The following is a 24413-nucleotide window of genomic DNA, read 5'->3' on the forward strand; positions in this document are numbered from 1 at the left end:
GTGACCTTGAGCTGCTCCCTCTCTCTCTGCCTATCCTACCTCACAGGGTTGTTGTGAGAATAAATGTGGGAGGGGAGAGAGAACCATACAGACCACCTTGAGCTCCTTGGAGGAAAAGGTGGCATATAAATGGAACCAATAAATAGCAATGAACACAATGGATTTTGTTTGTACTGGATTAGAGGACTCGTCTCTGTCCCTTCCCTGCAGAATTATCCTGAATTTCTGTTTCTGCTTTTAACTGTGAAAGCAGCCATTCTGGTTTTGGTGATGGTTTTTTTTTAATGTTATGTTTCAGAACTTGCTGAAAAAGGGGAGTCATGTGGAAATGAAGCCTCTGCATTTTTGTAAGACAAGCCACCCGGAGAAGGACAGACTGATGGTCATCATTAGGAATGAGGACATATACCCACACATATATAAAGTAGGTTCTAAAGTGCCTTTCCTGTGTGGCACAGGAAAAATAGCTTCCGGATATTAAAACCTGGTTCTCTTCCCTCCCGCTGCCAAATGCTTCTAACATTGGTGCTTCAGTGCTTTACGAAACATAGGAAGCTGCCTTTGTATAGGCAGACTTTCGTTTCCTCGAGTGCAGTTTGTCTACACTGACCAGCAGCAACTTTCCAGGGTTTTGCACAGAGGACCCTCTGGGCTGTATCTGGAGATGCCAGGAATTGGACCTGGGTTCAGTTCTGCATGCAGAGCAGATCCTCCGCCACCGGTATGACATTCGGTTCATGATACCGGTTTCAGACATCGCGGCTTCCCAGCCATTGCCAACACTGGGCGTAGCGTTCAGCTTCCTGCTAATCTTGAACCGCAGCCTTCACTGAGGCAAGTTTCCTGTCCCTGTGAGGTTGTGAAAGAGAAGCTTGCTTACAATGCAGTAAGCATTCTGCAACTTTGCCTGATCGTACAGGTGGCAGGATTCCCCTCTCCATCACCCTAAATTTGGAAGGCTAAACAAGTTTTAGCAGGGAATACACAGGCCCGACTGCTGTCTGTTGTGGGTAGGAGTTCCTGTTTCTGTGTGTGCCTTCCTCCCCAAGTCTGAGAAGGGTCAGATCTCCTGCTTGTGCACCCTCTGCCCACCCGAGGGAAACGTAACCGATGGACCAATGCTGAACCTGAAAAAACATTTGTCTCCTGGCCAGATCCCGTCCTTGCTGAGGCTAAAGCGCTTTCCCAGCGTGACCTTTGTGGGAGTGGACAGCCCTGAGGACATCTTTGACCACACGTATCAGGAGCTGTTCCACAGCGGGGGCTTCGTGGTGACTGACGACAAAGTGCTTGAGGCGATGACAGTAGGTGAGACCTTGCGCCCAGTGTGCCAGTTCCGGAAAAGCACAGCTTTCTGGAGGTGGTGTGTCTTTGGAAATGGGTGCACAGGGATTATTTCCTGTGACTCAGTGTTGTGGCAGTATAAATAGAAGCAAACCTCCCTGCAAGTAGAAAACGAGCATGTCAGGGAGAATGTTTCCTTGTGTTAAATATTTGTCTTCCACTGGAAGCCTCACCCAGTGCATCCCATACCTCTCATCCTTCTGTTGAACAAAAGGATGTACATCTTCAGATCACTCATTTTTGTACAGAGCCTGATATGACCTATAAGCATCCTCATTTAAAAATTGAATCCCTTGGACTTAACAATGTTTTTAATAACCTCATTTAGGTTAATGTAGGTAGCATAGAGGAGGGAGCCTGGGGTTGTTAATGGTGCAAGCTGTGAACCATGAACTCAAGTCCAGCTTTCAACTCACTGGGTGACATTAGACAAGCTGTACTCGGGGGGGGGGGGCGGATCTCTGGCTTGCTGGACTGTTATCATCATACCTGCCCGTGATGCCTGGGGAGTTGTGGTCCGAGAACATTAGAAGGCCAACCACATCCCTATCACTGCTGCAAACTCCCAGCATCAGACACAAACACTCCCAGTTAGAAATATATGGGGGTAATAATTCTGCCATAATTAACAAGAGTGGCTGTAAACACAATAGGGTATATATGAAATGCTTTGAACATTTTTTTAATCACTGCATTTGATACACCTGTCTGTGCTCTCCGTTTATGGTTCAAAGCAGAAACTAACAATGTAAGAGACATTGTCTATGTTTGCATGTGGCACTAAACCATGGCTTAGTGCCACGGCGCCCAAGCCTTGCACACTCCCTCTGCTCTCGTGGAGATTCGCTTCACTTTCAACGAATCTTGGCTTGCTGCATTCTGCAAACCAGGAATCCCGGCTTCTAACAATTCTAGTTCAGTAAACAAGCCGGCTTCATACCTGCCTGGTTTGAAGTTGGCTTGTTTTGAAACTTACTTAGAGTGAGTTGCAAGCCAGGATTCCTGGATCCTACAACGCAGTGACCTCACACAGGAGGAAGGACATTTTGCTCAGAATCATCCCTGTAGCGCCAAACCATGGTTTAGTACTACATGTGAGCACATCCAATATACAAGAAGAATAGAAAGGGATAGGAAAACCAGCCAATCCAGGTACCGATTTTCTGTTATTTTGCATATGGATAGGACGGAATGGCCTGGCAGGAAAGAAGGCAAATGGTCCCAGTCTAGCTGGTGGGTGGGCCTTGCTTTCTCGCCTCCCCCTCTGATGCAGCCAGCTGGATGGCTGCTGAAGGAGGCAGTTACAGGTAGGTAGCCGTGTTGGTCTGCCATAGTCAAAACAAAATAAAAAATAAAAAAATCCTTCCAGTAGCACCTTAGAGACCAACTAAGTTTGTTCTTGGTATGCACACGAAAGCTCATACCAAGAACAAACTTAGTTGGTCTCTAAGGTGCTACTAGAACGATTTTTTTATTTTTTATTTTGCTGAAGGAGGCAGTTTGGGAAGGAGTGGAACCAAATGACTACTGGTCCCAGCTGGGTCCACAGAGGGGAGCCCTGCTCTCTCGTATCTCCCTTAGATGCGGCCTGGTGCACCTCCCATTAGTATGGTGCTCTGCAGTGCTACGCATGAAGTCCTAAAACAGTTTGGTACCCAAATACCTGAAAGAGCATCTCACCCGATACCAGCCACCTTGGGCCCTACAATCAGGAAGGAGGCCCAGATGCTGGGTTGACCCACGACAGGGCCTTCTCAGTAGTAGTTCCCTGCTTGTGGAACACCCTCCCTGGTGAGGTGCCTCGCTCATTATTAACATTTTGGAGGAACTTTTAAAACATTCACCCAGACATTTAATGGTTGAAATACTGTTCCTTGGCACGCTAGAAATTATTAATCTTTGAGGATACGTGACTTATTCCCCCCCCCCCCCCCCGGATTTATTAATTTCTTCAGGGTTTTGTTTTGTTTTTTAAGGGATGGGATGGCTTTGCTGTTTTGTGGGCTCCTTTGAGAGGAAGGGTGGGGTAAAAATCCAATCAATAATACTGAAGACGATTCAGTGAACGGCGACAGTGGCAATATTGATGGCTAAGGACCGGCAGCCTTAATAACCGGGGCTACCCAGCTGTTACCATGTGACAGTGGAGACGGAACTCTAGGCACCAAACTTCGTAGTTTTCACTGTCCTGTTGTGCTGATGCTCTTCCTGCAGGGGAGCTGAAGGACACTGTCAAAACCTTGGAGAAGCTCAACTGCAGCCACGGGAGATGGAGCTGGCTCCTTCACTACAAAGAGACCAAGAGACTCCGAGAGGACGCCAGGTGAGGACGACTCTGGCGCTGACTCAATCCCTGCAGAGTCCCCACCCAACCCCGCTTCACATTCTTGTCCCCGCACCCTCTCCCCGTCTTCCATCATTGAGGGCCACAAACTTCTTCCTGCTGCCATGGAGAGAAAAACCCCAGTCCCACAAGCACAGCCTGCCAGGATGCCTTTGCTGCCCCCCCCCCCTTGTCCATGCAAGCATGCATTTATTTCCTTACTCCCTATATTTACAGAGTGCCCAGTTTCAAGCTCTCAGGTAACAACAAATACCGTTTAAAACCAGTTTACTGAAATGATCAAATAAATTGATTGCGGTGTCGGATACAGACACTGGGGATATCCTTCCTCCCCTATGCATGCAGCCAGGCCATGATCCGAGCCGGTGCTTCCACGTGCCTCCCCTCCTCCCGAGTAGCTTCTGTGGACAGTTCAGCGGCTGCCTTGAAGTTCCTGCCTGGCTCTCTGTCTCCTGTGCTGCTGTGGCTCCGTGCATGTGAGGTCCAGCCAGGAACCCAGGCAGTGGCCATGGGGGCCTCTAGTCTGGGGTCAGGGTTGTCTGCCTTGCTGCACTGGAGATCCACTTGAGGATCCTGCTTTCTTTGTTGCTCCTTAGGAGGAAGTCTGAACCTGGACAGAACTGGTCTCTGGTTTGAGGACATTACCTAACCACGTTTCCCCTGAACGCTGCTTCCAGTCACATGCCTGCAGTGGGCTTCTTGGTCTGAGAAAGAGATCCTCTGGGTCTTGAAAGCCTGCAAGCCTGACTCTCTCTGCAATGTAACACCCCCTTGCATGTGCCCTGCTTCGCCCTGCTGCTGGCTAAATGAAAAGTATTCAGTTCCTCTGAATTTCAGCACACGGACCTCCCATAAGATATGCCTGCATTCTTGTTCATTTATATGATGTTGTTAGCTCAGGAAGCAACTCTCTGGGCAGAACCCACCATACGAATCCTGCATTGCAGGGGCTTGGACTGGATGTCCCTTCCCATTCTCCGATTCTTGCTCTGTGAATAAGGTGTGCTTTTTGGGCACAGTCCCGAACTCAAAGCTGTTTGGGACCAAACTCTTTTGACGTTTCGTTCTCCTGCAGGAAGAACCCTGCAGCTCATCCCAAGGAGATGCTCCTGAAATCCTGCCAGGGTTCCAACATCACTGAAGTTCTCCACTACCATCAGTGTGATTCCAAGTCCTCCCCGAGATCCGAGCACATGAATTGCTTGCTGAACTTGCAGGTTCAGCACATCAGCAGGAGATTTGCCGTGTTCCTCACAGGTAGGGAGATCTTGCCATATCCTGGCTGTGGGGGCACTTCTCATATGGATATCTTGTCTCCCCACCCCCTACAACCCCCCCCCCCCCACATTTTCAGGGCAGTGTGAAAAAGGATGTGCAGACAAGCAGCCTTTGTGTGCCCTGGCCATGCTAGGAGGGGTTTTCCACCGCATTGAGCTTTTCCAGAATTTCCAGAGTTTTAGAGTATTTCTGAATGGTAGAGCAGCCAATGAGACCATAATTGGGATCGTTAGGAAAGGGGATGCTGTTTTCAGTTCTGCTTACCATACCTCCAAAAGGATATTGTAGAGCTGGAAAAGGTTCAGAAAATGGCAGCCAAAATGGTTTGGAGCCACATTGGGAGCTTTTTAGTTTAGAAAAAACAAGAGCAAACTAAACATTTAGGACTTTTTTTTTTTAGGGAAAAATACAGATGTAGTGAACTTTAAAAAGAGGATTAGACAAATTCATGGAGTCGATGGCTGCTAGCTATGATGGGTATATTTTACCCATTGTCAGATGCAGTGTGGTTCTGAATTCCAGTTGCTAGTATTCCCAAGGGCAGTGCTCTTGCACTCAGGTCCTCCTTGCAGGCCCTCCCAGAGGCATGCAATTGTCCCCTGTGAGAACAGGATGCTGGGCTAGATGGGACTTTGTCCTGAACCAACGGACAGGCTCTGCTTACATTCGTGTGTGTTCTCCAGGTATTGTGCACTAAAACTCCCATCCCCTCTGACCATTGGCTGATGGGAGTTGTAGTCCAAAAGCAGCTGGAGAACACTATATTTGCTTTCCTGATGCAGATCTGGTCTTATTACGAGCAAAGGCACACATGGGCATTTTGGGTTCCTGCTTCTCAGCTCTGACGCACCCTTTCTGTTACTGCCAGTTGACCAGAGAAATTGCTTGAAGAGGAGTTTCACTAGGCCAAAGCTGATCTTGGAAGCTCAAGCATTTCCCCCAACCAACTGCATCCCCGCATACCCAGAGTTGACCCAGCTCCCTGGAATTTAGCTTGTTGGGAAGCCATCTCAGGGCGTTGTATATTTTGCAGAGGTAGCAGCAGTAACATCTCCTTTTTTCATTCGCTCCTTGCAGAGAAACCCAGCGCCAGCCGAGAAGCCATGGAAAATAAGGGGATCCTGGTGCTGGATGTAAAGACTTTCGTTGCGACGGCTGAAAATTTGGCAGCACCGTTTGGAAGTGGCTGTTGGTAAGCGGGGAGCCACGGAGGTGGTTGTACAGGGGAGCAGCACAAATGGAGAAAACTGGAAGGCTTGCTAGCACCAGCCTTAGAAGGCAGGCAGATTTCATCAGTGGCAGACGTTGTGAGCACTCCCTATTCTGCCCCTCTCCCTGCTGCTGCTGCTGCTGCTTTTTTTTAGGCCAGGGGGTTGGAACTGCTTTCAACCAAAGGTCCACAGTCCCTTCTGGGCACAGAACGGGTGGGCAGGGCCAAATGCAAAAGTGGGAGGAGCAAGAGGGATGATCACTTTAAGGACACTTTGCAGCCAGACCAAAATGCTTTGGGGTGTGAGAAGTGTGGCCTGGGGATAAAGAGCGTGTACTGCGGATTAGTCATGGGATCACAGAGTTGGAAGGGTCCCCAAGGGTCGTCCAGTCCAGCCTCCTGCAATTCAGGTATCCCAAGGGCCAGATGAAGAAGTTTGGAGATGCTGCATTTGACCCCTGGGTCTGAGCACAGGGTTTTAGAGCAATATTGCTTACATGAGTTGGTACAATGGCCCAGAGCGATGAATCAGGAAGGCCCCAGTCCGAACCGAACCTCTGCCTTGAACTCCAGAGGGGGACCTGAAAGCATCCTCTTACCTCTGCTCCTCCCATAGCTGCAATTTGAGGTTGATAAAATACTGAGTTCCCTTGCATTGGAAGGATTGGGGGGTGGGGGGGAGAGACATATGAGCCAGCAGATACCGTTGTGCTCACAGCATCCTTACTGAACATGATAAGAACTGGAATCTCAGCATCTGGTTGCTCACCCCAGCTCAGAAAGTGCATGCATGTGAAATGCTTTGAGCACTAAAGCACCATAAAAATACTAAAAATATTGTCATTGTTTCTGATGCCGCACTGTGAACAGAACAGTTGAAGGGCTCCACCTGGTGGTCTGTGAAATACCTGCACCCACAGCCCAGTTTTTTCTGCCTCTCTTGTCTCCAGCCCAGGGTGCATCTTCATTACTTTTTCCATTCTGTGGAAAGAGCTCAGTTTGGCATCTGATTAGCCCCTGCTGTTTTGTTCTTGCAGCAGCTATGGGAGAGAAGGGGGCTGGCCAAATGTCAGCCAGTGATCTCCTGGTTTAACAGATATTTGAACCTGGACCTGACACCCACTTCATCTGCTTGTGGTTGTTTTCATGATTAGAACACCTGCAGTATATACATATGAATTAGGTTTAAACCAAGGTTTCCCAAACTTGGGTCTACAGTTCCCTTCATCCCTGAACCACAGGTCCTGCTAGTTAGAGATGATGGGAACTGTAGTCCAAAAACAGCTAGAAACACAAGTTTAGGAAACCCTGGTTTAAAATAAGGCAGTGGGCTGCTGGAGATGTTAAGTTGAAAGGGGAAATGTGTGTGCAACAGGAGACACCTCAAGGATACCAGCAAGCAGGTTGTCACCTTTGGCCATTGAGATGCTGCTGGAAACAAAAATACTGTTTGAACTCGGACCAAAAGTGTATTATTCTCCCCCTAATTCAAGACGATGTTGAATTATGGCAGGCTGTGCCTTTTGTGTAATAACATCTCCTCCCTGGTCCGTATCAGTTTGACGTTTGCCATTTTGAAATACGCAGCAGCATCAAGAGTGGTCCTTACTGAGATGTGTATCCCTTTATTTTAGGTAACCGAGACAGATGCCTTGCTGACTCTCCATGGTCCTGGCGCAGAACGCTGAACAAACCTGTTCAGTCCCAGGAGAGAAATTATTTTTTTCTGTTTCCTGACTTGCACAATAAAAATTGTGCCTCAGACACCATGCATAGGATGTTTTCTTTCCTTGTCCCCCCCCCCCACTCCAACCTTGAATAGAACGGTTGCTGTTTTATTTAAGGGCTGTAGAGAAAAGTTGTCTTTATTTAACCACAATGTGGAAAAACCTTGTAAGAAAATGAATTTGTGTTATTATTGATAGGAATTGTCTTGCATAGGAAGAAGCGTTATAATGACTGGGTTGTGCAGCTAATTATAATTATCATTGTGGGGTGGGGCAGGGGAGGGTGGGAGAACCTGTGTTACTTGAATGTTTAGGAATCAGTCTGTTGGAGACAGTTTTTCCAGACATATGGTACCTAACAGGCTCCATCCACCTGGAGCTTCCCTGCTATGTTTTTGGACATTTAAGATTCATTTAAGCAGTGCAATGGCAAAGTGGAATGAGTCGCAGGTGGATCGTGATTGTTGTACTTAAATCACAAGCAACTTGGGCTCTGGTTTCGCCTTTTTAAAAAACACATTAAAACGAGTTACTGTGCAATGAACGTTACCTTTCAACGTTTTTTTTTATTCATCTTTTGTGGATGGGTATTAACCAGTAACAAGCAGAACTCCTCCCCCCAACCCTTTGTAGATAGCATAGTTTGAATTCTTGAATTAAAAACTTCCTTTCCTCTCTGAACTATTTATGGTGTTGCAATAAAGGGCCTCCCCGGATTACAGCACCAATGAGGCGAAAATGTATCTTTACAGATTTTTTTTTTTTTGTAACTAACATTTATAAATAAAGCTGGATAAAAAGTTGTTGGCCTGACTCAATGCGAGCAACGTCAAATGACTGGGAGAGTGACCACCGCCGCAGACTCCAAAAGTGCAGTTCATTGTTAAGTGTAAAGTGGTTTTTACGTTGGGGCAAAGAGCTGCAAACTTGCCAAAGCAGAGTGTGGGTTGGCAGCAGGTAGACAGACAGCAATTTTGGGCCTGAGGTTGCTAATGAATGGGTCAAGCCAGTATATGGCAGCTGTGAAAAAGGTGAGTTCCAAGGGATCAAAAATGCTGGAGTCAGTCTCCTCTGGGGCAGCTACAGTTGGAATTTATACTTGACTATCATAAAATCTGATAATGGCATGGGCAGACTTTTCTGCTATCACATTGACCAGCTTCACTGGGGCATTCTGCTTGGTTTCTCATCGTTGCATTGCAGCGAAGCTGAGATTCTCACTTCAAATCTGCCCTTAAGACCCGGTTCTTCCAGATTCACCACTGTAAACTTTCTGCAGAGCAGGGATGGGGAAACCAGTCTCACTCACGTTGGGACTCCAGTTCCCATCAGCCCCAGGCAGCACAGCCAGTGGTCAAGGATGATGGGGGTTGTAGTCTAGCAACATCTCTGCTGTTAATAGTCCTTTCAGAATTTATCAGTGTTGTGTTTTGTCTACCTAGGGCAAATTCTTTGAAACAGTAATATTGATGGGCACTGGGAAATGTTCATAAGCCTATGACCTAGACTTGCCAGGACCTCCCCCACCCCCGTGTCTGCATACTAGGCAAAACTTCTGCAAGCATCATTGCATCCAGAGTCTCCTCCAAATTCCAAGAGGGGCTAAAATTACTGAAACAATAGGTGACATATATGCTATTTCAAACTGTTTTAGTGGTTACTGCCTCTTGGCAGGGGGCAAGGAGAGCATGAATGCGCTCTTCAAAATTCTCAACTGCATTGAGCACCATTTGGTGGAAAGGGAGAAATCCAAACAATTGAAAACTAAGCTCCGACCTTACGCTAGTGTTTGTGACAGACACACACTGGCAGAATAGATGGGACCTTGCAAAACGTTCAAGCGGAAAGTAAATCCGACAGAAGCCCCCCAAACATCGGAAAGGATGCAGCCAGCTCTCGGTGCAGAGTATCTCCCTGGCAGTCTTAAGAAGTTTGCAGGATCCACAGCTGAGCCCCCAACTATGTACATTAGTACCTCGGATTAACAACTTAATTCGTTCTGGAGGTCCGTTCTTAACCTGAAACTGTTCTTAATCTGAGGTACCACTTTAGCTAATGGGGCCTGCCGCTGCCATGCAATTTCTGTTCTCATCCTGAAGCAAAGTTCTTAACATGAGGTACTATTTCTGGGTTAGTGGAGTCTGTAATCTGAAGTGTCTGTAACCCGAGGTACGCCTGTATATAGCTAGTAGACCCATTTTGTTTTTCAGTGCTTCATCTGGACACCAGGAACAAAGGTGATGCAGCTAGGAGGCAGTTCTTAGCAGGTTTGTCTATTCTGTGACTACCTGGAAATGATCTGCTAAGGGCCAAGAGGCAGCAGGACACATCCTTTGGGAGAGCTCAAAGCCCACTTCCTGCCTCAACCCTAGACCACTTCCCCCCAACCCGTCTGAGAGCAAACTAGGAACCTTGCCCTCAAGTCTTACCAGGGGTCTGTGCATGCACACGGCTCCTTCCCCATCTACAGAACACCGTGGGGCAAAGGGGGAGGGCGACTGAGAGGTGAAATCAGACCACAGCACGGAACTTGTTTCCAGAAGTTGGCTTTACTTGGCAGTACAGAAGTCATCTAGAGCCTTCCCCACCAGACAGAAGCAGCCCCACAGGCTCCATCAAATCAATACTGCAGCGCAGTTTGGTCCACTTGAGAAGCCAGACGTGGTACAGAAGAGGAGAGGGAGGGGGAAGAAAAATACTTGCACACACACAGACACCACCTTGCCTGCTTTGGAGTTTCATTCTTGCACCAAGTTTTGTTTTTATTAGTTATCGCCTTTAAAACACAAAAAGCCTTGCGGCACAGTTGTGTCCCGACAGATGTAAACGTTTTGAGAAGCTTTTAAGGAGAGGGGCAGAGGTGGGAAGGAGGGAGGAGGAGGAGGAGCACACCGGGTGAAAATCCTGCCATGTGGCTGCAGTTGCTGTGGGCTTTGGCCATAATGCAGCTTGCGATGAAGTTTAAGACTGGATGGGACGAGTCTCCTGGGCAGAGAGGGAGCATGGCAGAAAGACGAGGAAATGGTCAGCAGGACACCTCTTGCTTTCACTGGAGCACAGATCAAAAAAGAAAAGGGTGGGGGAGAAGGCAGGGTGGGAGGGGACTACAAAGGGGTCAGGAGAAAGTGAGGTGGGTGTTAGGGATTTGGGCTTGTGCACCCCACTATCTAGGTCAGCAAGGGAACTTTTAGCATCTGCTCATCCTTTAGTCAAGTTAGCAACAGTTAAAAAGTCAAGGGCGTCAGTATCTGCCAATTTTGACACAGCAACCTCGTTTAAAGAATTAACACATGATTATATCCAAAGAGGGGAGGAGCGTTTTCACCAGTGCAGGACTCTTTTTTTTTTCAATCTCTGGAGATATGATTACAAAAAGCAGGCTTTTACAATATTGAACTTTTGTACGGTGCTCACTTAAGTCCCTCTGTGTATACATAACACACACCCCCACACCAGCCAATTTAGATCTCTAAGTTAAGACTTAAAAAAGCACCGTTACTGCTGGTCCTCCTCTCCGTAGATATCGTTCTTCTTCCGCTTCATCTCTTCGAAGTCGAACTCTGATCCCATCATCCTCTTGTAAATGTCTTTGATGTCATCACACGTCGTCTCAAAGTGGGTGGTTGCGTCGTAGGTGCGAGAAATAAAGATCTAGAAGAAACGGCACACGGGGGGTTTACTGCCAAAGTTTTCCCCCTTCCATCCCACCCACCAGGGTGTGTGGTCTTTTGCTTCCCAATTCATACAAACCTGGCTCTCTCTGCCCAGGTCAGTTGGTGCAAACAGGTCACAGACGCTAACAAACCTAGGGGAGATGAGAAAAGCCAAATCACTTTTAACGACGGTTCTGAAAAACCTTTTAAGAATGTTTCTAAAGGGCTGTCCCAGGGAGGTTGGCACAAACTTATTTTCTCCTCCTCTGGAAGCTAGGACCTGAACCAATGGCTCCAAGTTACAAAAAAGGAGATTGTAACTAAACACCAGAAAGAACTTTGATGGCAACAGCTGTTTTGACAGTGAAATGGACTCCCTCAGAAGGTAGTGGACTCTTCCTCGTTGGAGGTATTTATGCAGAGGTTGGCTGGCCACCTGCCATGTATGATCTACGGTGTTGCGGGGGTTTCTTCTAGTATCTGGGGACACACACACAGAACCCTTCCACAAGTGGCCTCAAAACAAGCAGTTCCTAGAATGCGTATGCTCAAATAACCCATAATGCATGGCAGGTGTGGGGGTGGTTTTCCTCTGCCGGGGGACCCCTCTTCCGGAGCTCAACAGGCCCTGTGCCTCCAAGCGAAGATGGCGAGTTTGGAGCAGGGGAACCTTACTTCTGCTCAATAGGCTCAAGGAGCTCCAGGGCAGGCTTGATTTCCTTCTCCGGGTCGTTCGTCTCCACGGTAGTGCTCACAATGGCGATGTACTTCCCTTGCGCTGCCACGTTGTGTGCGAACGAGATCATGCAGACATAGATGTCTAAGAGAGACAAAAGGGGCAGGAGTCAGGGGACCCTGTTTCTGGCTTGAGCTGCTTCTCCATCCCCGTCACAACACACGGCTGAATTATGACTTGCAGCAGAAACACAGCAGGATGCTGTAGCCCAAGCTCTGTAGAGTGTGCCCAGCCCACCAGAACAGGAAGTCATCCCAGAAGTACTGTATATTCTGGCATATAAAACTACTTTTTAATCCGGGAAAATCTCAAAAGTCGGGGATCGTCTTATACACCAGGTGGAGAATCTGCGGTCAAGTATATCTCTATATTTTAACTGGAAAAGTTGGGGGTCGTCTTATATGCCGGAAAATACGGTATCTGTTAGGAGAGCTCTATATTAGCAAGAGCACTGATGCAGCCGGAAGGATCCAGACTCAAGCATGTAAAGAGCTCTACTTGGACCCTCAAATCTAGACTGAGGTGTTAAGTATTAGGGATTTTATCCAGTAATAAGCCGGTCTTATTCAGCAGCACCAAGAGATCTATTGAAACTGTTCCGTTCCAGCTGATCATTACAAGAATTCTCCAACTAAGAAACAGTGCCAGAGTTTGTTTTTCCTCCCTCCCAATCTCTCTCTTCTTTTTTGTCTTAGACTGGAAGTCTAAACTGTCTTATTGCTGACATTTGTAAGCAGCCCTGGAAGCGCTTTTTTTCAACCAAAGAGTGTGTCAAAAATGCTTCACGTAAACACAAAATATAGATAACATGAGCATTCTCTGAAACAATACAGTAAAGAAAAAAGAAAAATAGGCTGCTCAGTGCAGAGGCAGAAGCCTGAGAAACATGTCAACAAGAAGCCGAACCACTGCTCCTACTCCCATCAATTTCTACAAAATCCACATTATCCCGAAAACAGCTGCAAAAAGTTAACGATAGAAAGTTATGTCTGGGCTGCCTTGGTCAATGAAAATGGCTGCGGTCTTCCAGGAAATGTCTAATCCCTGAAGGAATCTGCTGGTTTATGCCACCTGTCAATCTCACCTCAGTAGTCTACTAAGTAAGAAGAGAACCAGCAACACACTACTAATTTTTTAGCATTTCCTACTGGGGTTTGTCTTGGGTCACTCATTCACGACATGACACATCAACAAGAGAGCTGTATGCCTCAAGCGAACCAACCTCAGCTTCCAAGCTTACCCGATTTCCTGTTAACCTGGTTCTGGGGAATGATTATCTGGCACGAGTTGGCATCGTTGGTGTTCTTGATTGGGTGGCTCAAGATACAGATGACCCGGATGACTTTACCGGCCTTTTTCACTCTCTCCGGGACATAGCTGGGGTCGCAGATGAGCTGCTTGCAGCGGGCAATCTGCGGGGGAGGAGGCACCGGTTTAGGAGGACTTTCATTTTCAAACGGACTGGATGTCAAGGTTCCTCAACAAGGATACCACAAGAGTGGCTCAGCCAGCGCCTGTCTGATACAGCTGCCACACGCCATTTGAACCAGGCAGAGGGCCTTCTTGGTGGTGGCGCCCGCCCTGTGGAACGCCCTCCCATCAGATGTCAAGGAAATAAACAACTGGCTTTTAGAAGACATCTGAAGGCAGCCCTGTTTAGGGACGTTTTTAATGTTTGATGTTTTACTCTGTTTTCAGTCCTCTGTTGGGAGCTGCCCAAAGTGGCTGGGGAAACCCAGCCAGATGGGCAGGGTATAAATGATATTATTATTATTATTATTATTATTATTATTATTATTATTATTGAAAGCCATCTTCCACTCCCCTGAAGGGGTCCACGTTTGCTCCAATTCTGCTCTGCTGGGAAGGGCAGTGAAGGCACTGGCGGAGGAAGAGGAGTGCGGGGGGAACGTACCGCCCCCGGCCGCGTGATCCCGGTGGGGTGCCATCGTGGTTGCCCCCCACCCGCGCTGGCTGCTACACCCCTGCAGGCGGTGTGCCATGCCCCCAGGACGTGTGCCAGCCCCACCCCCACCCGCTCTCCGCCCACCGGTGCCGGAGCATGAAGCTCCGCCACTGAGTGAAGGGTCAGCGACACAACCAGCCTCCTCTTGCGCCCTGCTGCTTCTAAATCTGCACGCAGGGAAGCTACTTTCTAGTAAGCAGAGTGGAAAAGGATGAAGCAGTGCTTCGGCAAGGACAAGGAGTCCTTGGGTAGTATTTCTCCCCATCCTTTGCCCACACCGAGACTCTGAAACACCCACCTGACACAGCAGTTGATAGAAATTGTCAACCCTCCTCACCACCCAACTTTCCACATGTCCTTGGGCCTTTTCAATGCTGTGTGTGTTTGTGTGTTCATCCTTTCTAACAATAGTTATGCCCTCAGCAGTTTCAACCCAGAGCAGCATTTTTCTCAGCTTTGGCTACCTGGATGTGCTTAACTACAATTCCAGTCATCCTTGACCACAGGCCCTGCTGGCTAGGAAATGATGGAAGTTGGGAGTTCAACCACATCTAGGGACCCAAAGTCAAGGAAGGCTGACCCAGAGACTCAGCTGGGATTGCTGCAACAAGATTACTCAGAGGGAAGCACTAGCAGGGTAATACATCAACACCAGCACCTATAGATGCCAACAAGCACTTCCCCCAACTTGGTGTGGGGAGAAAGGAGAAGAGGAACACAAAGGATGACCCCAAACTTCTATCAGTTATGCTTCATGAAGGTGACAGATATGCCACGTGGAGGTTCACTTGCATGAGCTTCCTAACCTGCAAGTGAACACAGATGCCAAGCAAGTTTCAGGGAAGCAGCCATGTTAATCTGTTGCACAAAGAGCCCAGGGTATACTTCTGCAGAACAAAGAACCCTGTGGAAGCTTGAATTCCCATGGCCTAAGTTTCTGCGGGGCACAGCCCACTTGTCAAAGCTGCTATGAAGAATTGGGGGGACGGGGACAGGGGCCTGTTATCCAAAGAGGCATCCAGAGAAGTGAGACCTGAATGACTCCATTTGTGTTAATTCCGCCACCAGTTCGGCCAAGGGTTATAACTGCATTCAAGCACAAACCCAACAGGGACCTGCAGATCTATCACCTCGGAGCTATTCAGCCCTGTTTTCACATCCCAGCAGAGGAGCCAGCTAACGGCAAATAAGTTTTAAGCAGAAGAGAAAAGCAAAGCCCCATTACTGTACCTCCCCTTCCGATTTCACTCCAACCACTTTGCCGTTTTCTACGACGATCTCTTCAATCGGTTTGTTCAGCATGTAGGTGCCTCCGTAGATAGCGCTTAACCTGCCAATGAAGTAACATAGCTCAGCGTGGTTCCGGCAATGCCAGAGTTGCGGGTTCGATTCCTGTATGGGACAGCTATTGCAGGGGCTTGGATTAGATGACCCTCGGGGTCCCTTCCAAGCCTGCAATTCTATGATTCTATTCCCAGCTGGTAAAGTAAGTTGATCACAAGTTCAGGAAGCTGAGACTCAAAGGCCCACAGTCCTGCCAACAGCCGGGGGGGGCGGCTATGGAAGGAGCATGCTGCCCCCCAGACACAAGGTCCCACCCCCACATTAAAGCATGGGCAGTGTATCCAAAGCATGGGAAATTGTACGCAAAAGGCAATGGAGAAGCTCTTTCCTGGATTGCCTTATTGGAACTGGAAGGCTTTGACTTTGCGATAATTTTGGAAGCCCTGTGTTTGCCAGGAAAAGGAAATTGAACCAGACACAGGGAGCAATGCCTTCACTTGAAGCCAGGGATGTAGCTAGCTGCTCCGGAACCCAGAGCAGGGTGATCCACGCACAGGGGCGCCGCGGTGATCCGCCCAGGGTGGATCCACGGCAAGTTGCCACGGAGTCCGCCTGGCGGACGCAAGCCCCCCACTGCCGTTTCTGGCAGCGCGAGGCCCTGAGCCACTGCGTCACTCCCAGGAGAGAGGCGTGGCTCGGGCGCGCTGCAGGCCAGGTCCCGCGGTAAGTGCCGACCCCCATGGTGTGCCATTTTGTCACACACACCCCAAGGATGACACCTGGGGCTGGCCGCACTCCCCTTCCTATGCCCTGCTTGCAGGCAACTCTCCTGGGAGGGTATTATACCATGCCTTGGTCTTTAGCAAAAGGGGCCTGGGTTGCTCCCCCGTTTGTCTATGCCCAAATGAGCAGCAACTCATTCCCTTTCTCTCAATTTTCACCGTGCAGGTGGCTGTGCGCTCCAGCCACATGACTCACTGAGGCTGCCCCCCCAGCCTCTTATGGGGCAGGCAATTGGCTTTGCACATGGGTCCCACGCAGCCCAGCCTCTTGCTGAGGATACCCATGGTAAAGGCAGCACCTGCCAATTGATTTCCCAAGGGAAAATCCTCCCAGTGGCAGACCGTTCCTGTGCCAGCTAGATGTCGATTTCACAGAAAAATTAAGAGAGGCCTGGAAGCAGAACGGAAGGGAGCCCCAAAGCCTACGAGGGCAGAGAATGGAACCAGTTGCCAAAAGGGAAAAAGGAAAGAAAGGTTCTCTCACCTTGCAAATCCTTGGGGCAGCTCTCCCAGGCCATAAAGGGGATACAGGTAGGGGCTTTTGCCGTATCTAGCCAGAGACTCGCTGTACAGTTTAATCCTGTTGATTGTTTCTTGGCAGGGTTGGTCTAGGTAGCTGAGTGGAAGAGGAGAGTTTATATAATGAGGATCAGCTTTTCAGACACCTGCCTTGATCACTGCCTTGTTTAGACATAGAAGTACAGAGAAATGCACCATCTAAAGAGGTTTAGTGATGAGAGCCTTAATGCTTTTAGTCTACCGTTATTTTAACTTTTCAAAAGTCTTACTGTCAAGTCTTCTTAATAACCACTTTGGCTTATGGTTTTCTGTAAACTGCTTGAGGATTTTTACAGTCAATTTTTTATAAATTTTGTGAAATAAAATGAATCAGTTCCACTCTTCCTTTAGATGTTTCTCCACCAACTCAAACTTCAGTTACGCACTGCACGAGAACACAAAAGCCTCTCTTAAATCTTAGCACACAAGATGTTTCTCGTGAACACTTTTTAAAAATTACACATTTCTATACCACTAGATTGAGGGAGGGGGAACCTTGTAAAGTGCAGATCAGAAGAATATAGAATTGGGTCACGTGACAGTGTGAGCCTGTGTAAATAAAAATGTTTGAAGCTGGCACCCAATCACAGAAAAGAAACCTGCCTCGTGAATTCCACAATATAAGCCCTGCCACGCTAAATGGTCCCTTTCTTGTGACCAAACAGCTGTCATGCTTCCCCAGCAGATTTCAAAAACAGGCAGGAATGCATGGAGAAAAGACAGCCCTTCAGGTAGGTTTTTTGGCTTTACATTACTACTACAGGTGAAACTCGAAAAATTAGAATATCGTGGAAAGGTTCATTTCTTTCAGTAATTCAACTTAAAAGGTGAAACTCATATATGAGATAGACTCATGACATGCAAAGCGAGATATGTCAAGCCTTCATTTGTTATAATTGTGATGATTATGGCGTACAGCTGATGAGAACCCCAAATTAACAATTTCAACTTTGGGGTTTTCATCATCTGCACGCCATAATCATCACAATTATAACAAATAAAGACTTGACATAATCTCGCTTTGCATGTCATGAGTCTATCTCATATATTAAACTCCAGTAGCTAATGAAAACAATTGCTTACATAAATGGACTTTTCCATGATATTCTAATTTTTCGAGTTTCACCTGTACTGCTGCTAATTAAATTTGTATACTGTCCTTCATTAGAAGATTGCAGGGCGGTTCACAACGTAATACAAAATACATAATAAAACCAAAATAAACCAATCCCAAAACACATTTAAAAGACCGGAGAATGTTAACCAGCCAAAGGCCTGAAGCAAGACCTTAAATTTGGTCCAGCAGCGTAGAGGCAGGCAGGGCAGATTCTTCAATAGTAATGTCCCATGTTGTCAACAACCAGCTCCTATCAACAGCCAGACTGCAATATCTTACAGCAGCTGCAGCATCTGGATGAGCCTTAGGGGCAGCCCCACATAAAACACATTGCAACACTCCAGTTGGGCCATTGTGGCTGAGCTGTCTCAATCCTGTAGCACAGGGGTCAGCAAACTTTTTCAGCAGGGGGCCAGTCCACTGTCCCTCAGACTTTGTGGGGGGCCAGACTATATTTTGAAAAAAATATATGAATGAATTCCTATGCCCCACAAATAACCCAGAGATGCATTTTAAATAAAAGGACACATTCTACTCATGTAAAAACGCTGATTCCTGAACTGTCTGTGGGCCAGATTTAGAAGGCAATTGGGCCGCATCCAGCCCCTGGGCCTTAGTTTGGGAGACCCCCTGCTGTAGCAAGTCACAGCTGCTGAACCGGCCAAAGGGGCTTCCAGACATGGAGGCCACTTGAGCCGCAAGCAATGGAACGAGAAGCACCCCCGCACACCTGTCTCTTCAGGACAGGGTGGATAAAAATCAATGATTTTAAAAAAATAATTAAAAATCGGATTTTTTTTATTTAAATTGGATTTTTTAAATTTAAATTGGATTTTTTTAAAACTAAAATGCTTTTTGGGGGAAATATATTACCATCCAAAGGTTATTCAATCATGAAATAAAGATTAGTTTCTTAATTTTGTAGAATAAGGCTGTATAAGTTTAATTTTTTGGTAAATAAATTCCATTAATCCATTCACAATGTCATTTATGCTCTTCCAGAGGTTTTGTAAGATTATTGGGCAGTTTCTCTGCCTACAAGATATTATCACAGATGCCTGGTTTACTTTTGCAGTTCTCAAAACTGAATTTGACTCAGCAGAGATCACATGCCTCTTCTTCACAGCAAAAATGTTATAACATGAACCGAGTTGAGAAATAGACCTTAATCCTATTGTTCTACAAACCTATGAATACAGAATCAACCCCTTCAGTGTTAAGTTTCAAGAAGTTCAGTGAACAGAATAGAAACAATATTTTTCTGATTGTTTGGAGTGGAATGGATCTAATAAATCTATTTAAATTGTTATTATTAAGGTCATGATTATTTTTCCCCTTCCTAAGTGCAACAGAAAAGTTGTCCAAATATGATTGATTAACCTATTGAACTGGGGATTAAAAAAATATGAAAAGTTGTTATTCTAAAAATCTTCATCTACTTGCATATTAAAGTTATACCAGCAAGAATTAGTCTTTATGTAGAAAACTGTGATTTAAATCAAGCCTTACTGACTAGTGATTTAAATCGTGATTTAAATCAGTTTGATTTAAATCAAATGCATTCTGCTTCAGGAAGAGTGAAACCCCACCCAGAACAGGCATCTCTCTCTCTCTCTCTCTCTCTGCCACTTACTCATCAGTTCTGTACAGTGCAAGGGCGTGGCCTGTGAAATCTATGACATCCTGGCCCAGGTCAAACTTCTTGTACACATCACGCATGGTGTTCTTCTTGGGGTCGACACCTTCGAAAGTGCGGGCATCGTTCTCATCAAAGTTGGCAACGTACACCAAGAATTTCCTGAAGCGCCTTTTTTCAAACAAGCCCATCAGACCTGCAAAACAAGGAGACGGGTCAGAAAACAGACCCTTGTCCAAAAGTTAGGCTGCCAGCTTCTTCTGGATCCACAAGAGGGGGGGTTTCAGCACCAACCTGGGACAAGTTACTGGACTTGCATTTCAGCAACAACACTTCTGCAGTTTAGGTAAGCATCGAAACTGAGGCACTGTCAGGCCGTACTCAAAAAAGGCAAGGCTTTTTTTTTTTTTTACTGCTGTAGCCACAAAAAGCTGAAGGTCCAACAATGGCTGGGACAAAGCCATTAAGCTGCTTGGCACAAGTCATTAAGAACAGAAAACAAGCCAAAATAGATTTTAATTCTCCAATGTACTAACTCCTGCCTGGACCACTCACCAAATTCCAGCAAGTACCGAGTTTATTGCAAGCTCCTCCAGTGAAGATAAAAAATGGTCGGAACAAGGCTGGAAACTGGGGCCCTTCTCCAGCTTGGTTTCCGCAACTACCTCTCCTCAGGAGACACCCAACTGAATTTGGAACATCGTTTTCTCCCTTGCCCACTGGCAAACGCACAGAAACTTAAGAGCAGCTACCTGCAAATATACGGAATCTGCACCTTTTATGGCCATTACAGTCTGTTCTCACAAAGACTGCCAGGCCTGATCTGGGAATGTAAGTCAGTGTGTTTCAAACCAGGAGCATTGCTCTGCTATTGGCAATCTCCAGAGCAGCGATTCCTTCTCCCGGGGCAAAAATAAACCTTGTTTGAAGTCGGGCTGATTTACCTCACAAATCTGAGCATGTGGCCATGAGACCATTTGCTTTCCCAGTTTAGTCGTTTATACCAGACATAGGCAAACTCGGCCCTCCAGATGTCTTGGGACTACAACTCCCATCATCCTTAGCTAACAGGACCAGTGGTCAGGGATGATGGGAGTTGTAGTCCCAAGACATCTGGAGGGCCGAGGTTGCCTATGCCTGGTCTATACCAATGAGGAAAAGCGACCCAAGAGCTGAGGCAGAACTCCTTCCTAGCTCTGCTACTAGAGAGCCTTCAAGTTACCCATTGCCAGGGACTGGACCTGGGGCCTTATGCGAACAAAAGCAATGATTTACCACCAATTCATAGGCCCCAAACCTCAGAATTATTTGAAGGTGTGAACAGGCATGTAATGGGAGTGACCCATGGTCACAGTATTGAGACAAGTGCTATTAGACTGCAAAAAGCTTTTTGAAATTTATTATGGAACCATTAATATGCAAGATAAGTGATTGTTCTAGCATAGATATGTCATTATAAGCCAAGTCTATGAATGGGATTAAGGTGTGCAGATTGGGCCAGCTGACTAATAATTGCTGGGAAAGTGAATGAGCACCAGACCTCTGAACTCATCCCTATTTTCTATGTTGTAAGAAGTAGAAAACATTATTCTTAAACATGGCATGCTAGGAATACTTCAGCTAGCCTGCATAGACATAAAGTTCTCATATGTTCAGGTATATTCTTATGGTACAGAAGCATATAAATATTTTATTATAAATAAATAAGAATCTGTCACACAGATCCATCCATTTATGGTGAAGCTGTACCAGTGAATTTAAAAACTGCAAAGCCAGTTTAGTGCTTATAAGTTAAAACCAGACTCGGTCTTTTGTACTAATTTGTTCTACACTTCTGAACAAAGCTCCGGTGTATATCCCTCAAACATTTCTGAGGAGCCCAAAAAGTTCAAGTGCAATAATTTTGGACTCCGTATCTTAAAACTCTGGTAAGGAATGCCAGCAGACTGCTGTGAAAGCTCCATCTCCTTACTGGATGCCAGGGCTTCTGCCTCAGTTGAAGGGACTTTGTAGATCTTTCCTCCCTTGTAGACAAAGCTTCCTTCAATCACTTTGAAGTCCAGGTAACGAGTGACTTCTGTGTACAGCAACATCTTGACCAGCTGGCCTGAAACGAAAGGAAGTTTAATGAATACGAGTCAGCTGGAGGCAGCACAGGTGGAGAAGATACATTGAAAGGCCCTGGAGTCAAACCATGTATTCACTTGTTCAAGAAATGGCGGCCTGAAAATACCCTTGAGTATACGGTTGTTGGCACTGCTTACAAAACTACATGTGCTAGAGTTGCACAGGATTCTGGAACTTCAGCTACAGTACACTTGGCAGTTACAGGACATAAGAGAACCGAAGGTCTCAGCTTGTTCTTTTTTGTAAAAACAAAACAAAACCCAGCCCTGCAGATTAAGTGATTAAGCTCTGAACTTGGCTCAATTCAGGGATGGGGGACCAGTAGCCCCTCAAATCATCATTCCTGACCTTTAGCTTCCTGGCTCAGTCTGATGGGAGCTGGAGTCCAAAAACAGCTGGAGAGCCACAGCTGTTTCCTGCTCCTGTTTTAAATGAACAGTCACAGCCACCTAGAAAAATCATTTGGGCCTCAGGCCACCTAGCAACCAAGGTGGTTGCAGTGTGCTCGGCAGAAGCCTAACTAGGCTTATAATGGGCAGTGGCAGGCTTAGACTCGAGGGAAAGGCTATCTGTGCTTTAGGCCAGGACCAAACTTCTCTGAGGATGGATGACACAGCAAGGCACTCTGCTTGCAGCAGCCCACACAAATAAGCAACTCTGTACCCCTTTGGAAAACGCCATTAGGCGGCGGCTCTGCTTATATGAGGGTACATGCTGCCTATTATATGACGGTATATACTGCCTATTCTGGCAGGGACACGGGTGGCGCTGCGGGTTAAACCACTGAGCCCAGGGCTTGCTGATCAGAAGGTCAGCGGTTCGAATCCCCGTGACGGGGTGAGCTCCCGTTCCTTATGGTCCCTGATCCTGCCAACCTAGCAGTTCAAAAGCACGTCAAAGTGCAAGTAGATAAATAGGTACTGCTCCGGCGGGAAGGTAAACGGCGTTTCCATGCGCTGCTCTGGTTTGCCAGAAGCAGCTTAGTCATGCTGGCCACATGACCCGGAAGCTGTACGCTGACTCCCTCAGCCAGTAACGCGAGATGAACGCCGCAACCCCAGAGTTGGACACAACTGAACCTAATGGTCAGGGGTCCTTTTACCTTTACCTTTACTGCCTATTCTAACACAGACGCTAGGCAAACATGCAGGCTACGGCAGTGGATCCCTAGGACAGCCAGCTTGGAAGTAGGGCTGGGCAATAGCTGGTCTTCAACATCACAATATATTACCAGCTGAACATCGCAACATATTGATATATCACAATGTCTGAAATAAGGGTGGAACTATGTACAAGTGAACAGTAATGCTGAGCAATATATGGTTGTCAACATCATGTTATATCAGCAGCTAAACATTGCAATATATCAGTATATCACGACATCTGAAAGAAGGATGGAGCTAAGTAGACGCACTGGTTGGCTTCATGGTTTTTCTTGCGTCAGTTTTGCTGGTGCCTGCTTTTGTGATTCGCTGCCAGGGAGGGGAGAGCTGAGCTGGCCGAGGGGCTGCAGAAATCAAGAGAAGCACCGGCTGGCTTCACGGTTTATCCCACTGGCATTTTTGTAAAGCGTGTGTGTGTGTGTGCGCGCGCACACACACACACACACACACAGATTTGCGATATATTGCCAAGTCAAAAATTATGAAACCAGTATCACGATATGGACTTCAACTGGTTTGGGACAATATACTGATATATCACCCAGCCCTACTTGGAAGTAGTGCCTCTAAGTTAACTGGGTCCCAGTACTGTTTGAAAAGCGATACACCTAAAGGGAGGCACCAATATCTAACTCTGACATTTTAGAGAAGGCCACCAAGGAAGATGCCAGCCACTCACCATTTGCCATAAGGAACTTGGGGATCAGGTCCACATTCCAGTCTCTTCCTCGGCCCATGGACTCCGGTGGAGTTCCCGGCAGGCTAAACCTTTTGTACAGCTTTGAAGACAAGAAGTTGTGTGATTAGGACTGCGGTTATGCCTGCAGGAAGGTCAGGGCTGTTCAAACTGAGCGCTTAAGAGCATGCAGAGGGTCCCCAAGCAAAGACTTCTAGCTCAGCTGAGTCCACCCAGTTGTTCTACATATCAGCTCTCCATCCCGAGTCCCAGATGCCATCCTGGGAATCTTGGGGGCACTCCTGGATGCATCGCTGCTGTAGGAGTACCTTTTACCAGCTTCATCTGCACACCAGCTACAATCGGATCGGGACCACTTGGCCCGTGCAGCCCATGCATAGGTAACCTCGAGACTGTGCTCTATGCGGGGTGGTCCCTGCATAGCTTGGGTCCAGAAGTTCCAGCTGCTGCAGAATCCATCAGCTTGGCTGCTGACAGGGTGGGGCACCTCTGCAAAAATCTGCACTGGCTACCCAGGTGCCATCAGGCTAGCTTCGAGGTCCTTGTATTAATGTACAAAGCCCTCAACAACCTGGGTCAGGACACCTTAAGGGTTGCTCCATCACCAAGACCACCCAGAGGACCACTCTTAAGTCATCCCCCGTGTCTCAGAAGCACAAGGGGCTACACCTATAAGCCAGGTATTTAGTGTTACCCATCCCAAGCTGTGGGGGTCCCTTTCAGCAGAACTTCAACAGATGTCCTCACTGCCTGAACACCTTTTTATGCTAACGGGCCAATTCAGTTATTGA

General features: G+C 47.1%; 2 protein-coding genes across 2 annotated transcripts in view; one reads left to right on the forward strand and one right to left on the reverse strand.

The window, feature by feature from the left end:
• TASOR2 (transcription activation suppressor family member 2) overlaps positions 1-8643 on the forward strand; it is a 57524-nt gene extending 48881 nt beyond the window's left edge. Inside the window, exons 14-19 of the mRNA XM_033161738.1 lie at positions 299-424; positions 1155-1308; positions 3559-3667; positions 4764-4945; positions 6044-6158; positions 7811-8643. Of these exons, the coding sequence (XP_033017629.1) occupies positions 299-424; positions 1155-1308; positions 3559-3667; positions 4764-4945; positions 6044-6158; positions 7811-7814 (690 nt within the window). The 3' untranslated portion in view covers positions 7815-8643. The remainder of the gene's footprint in view (positions 1-298; positions 425-1154; positions 1309-3558; positions 3668-4763; positions 4946-6043; positions 6159-7810) is intronic.
• A 1792-nt stretch (positions 8644-10435) lies between these two features.
• The window catches only part of GDI2 (GDP dissociation inhibitor 2), a 28524-nt gene continuing 14546 nt past the window's right edge, over positions 10436-24413 (reverse strand). Inside the window, 9 exon segments of the mRNA XM_033161667.1 lie at positions 10436-11554; positions 11654-11708; positions 12232-12376; positions 13533-13704; positions 15489-15588; positions 16809-16940; positions 19633-19831; positions 21608-21742; positions 23605-23704. Of these exon segments, the coding sequence (XP_033017558.1) occupies positions 11399-11554; positions 11654-11708; positions 12232-12376; positions 13533-13704; positions 15489-15588; positions 16809-16940; positions 19633-19831; positions 21608-21742; positions 23605-23704 (1194 nt within the window). The 3' untranslated portion in view covers positions 10436-11398.

This window comes from Lacerta agilis, chromosome 10 (assembly GCF_009819535.1).
Source record: "Lacerta agilis isolate rLacAgi1 chromosome 10, rLacAgi1.pri, whole genome shotgun sequence".
Taxonomy (NCBI): Eukaryota; Metazoa; Chordata; class Lepidosauria; order Squamata; family Lacertidae; genus Lacerta; species Lacerta agilis.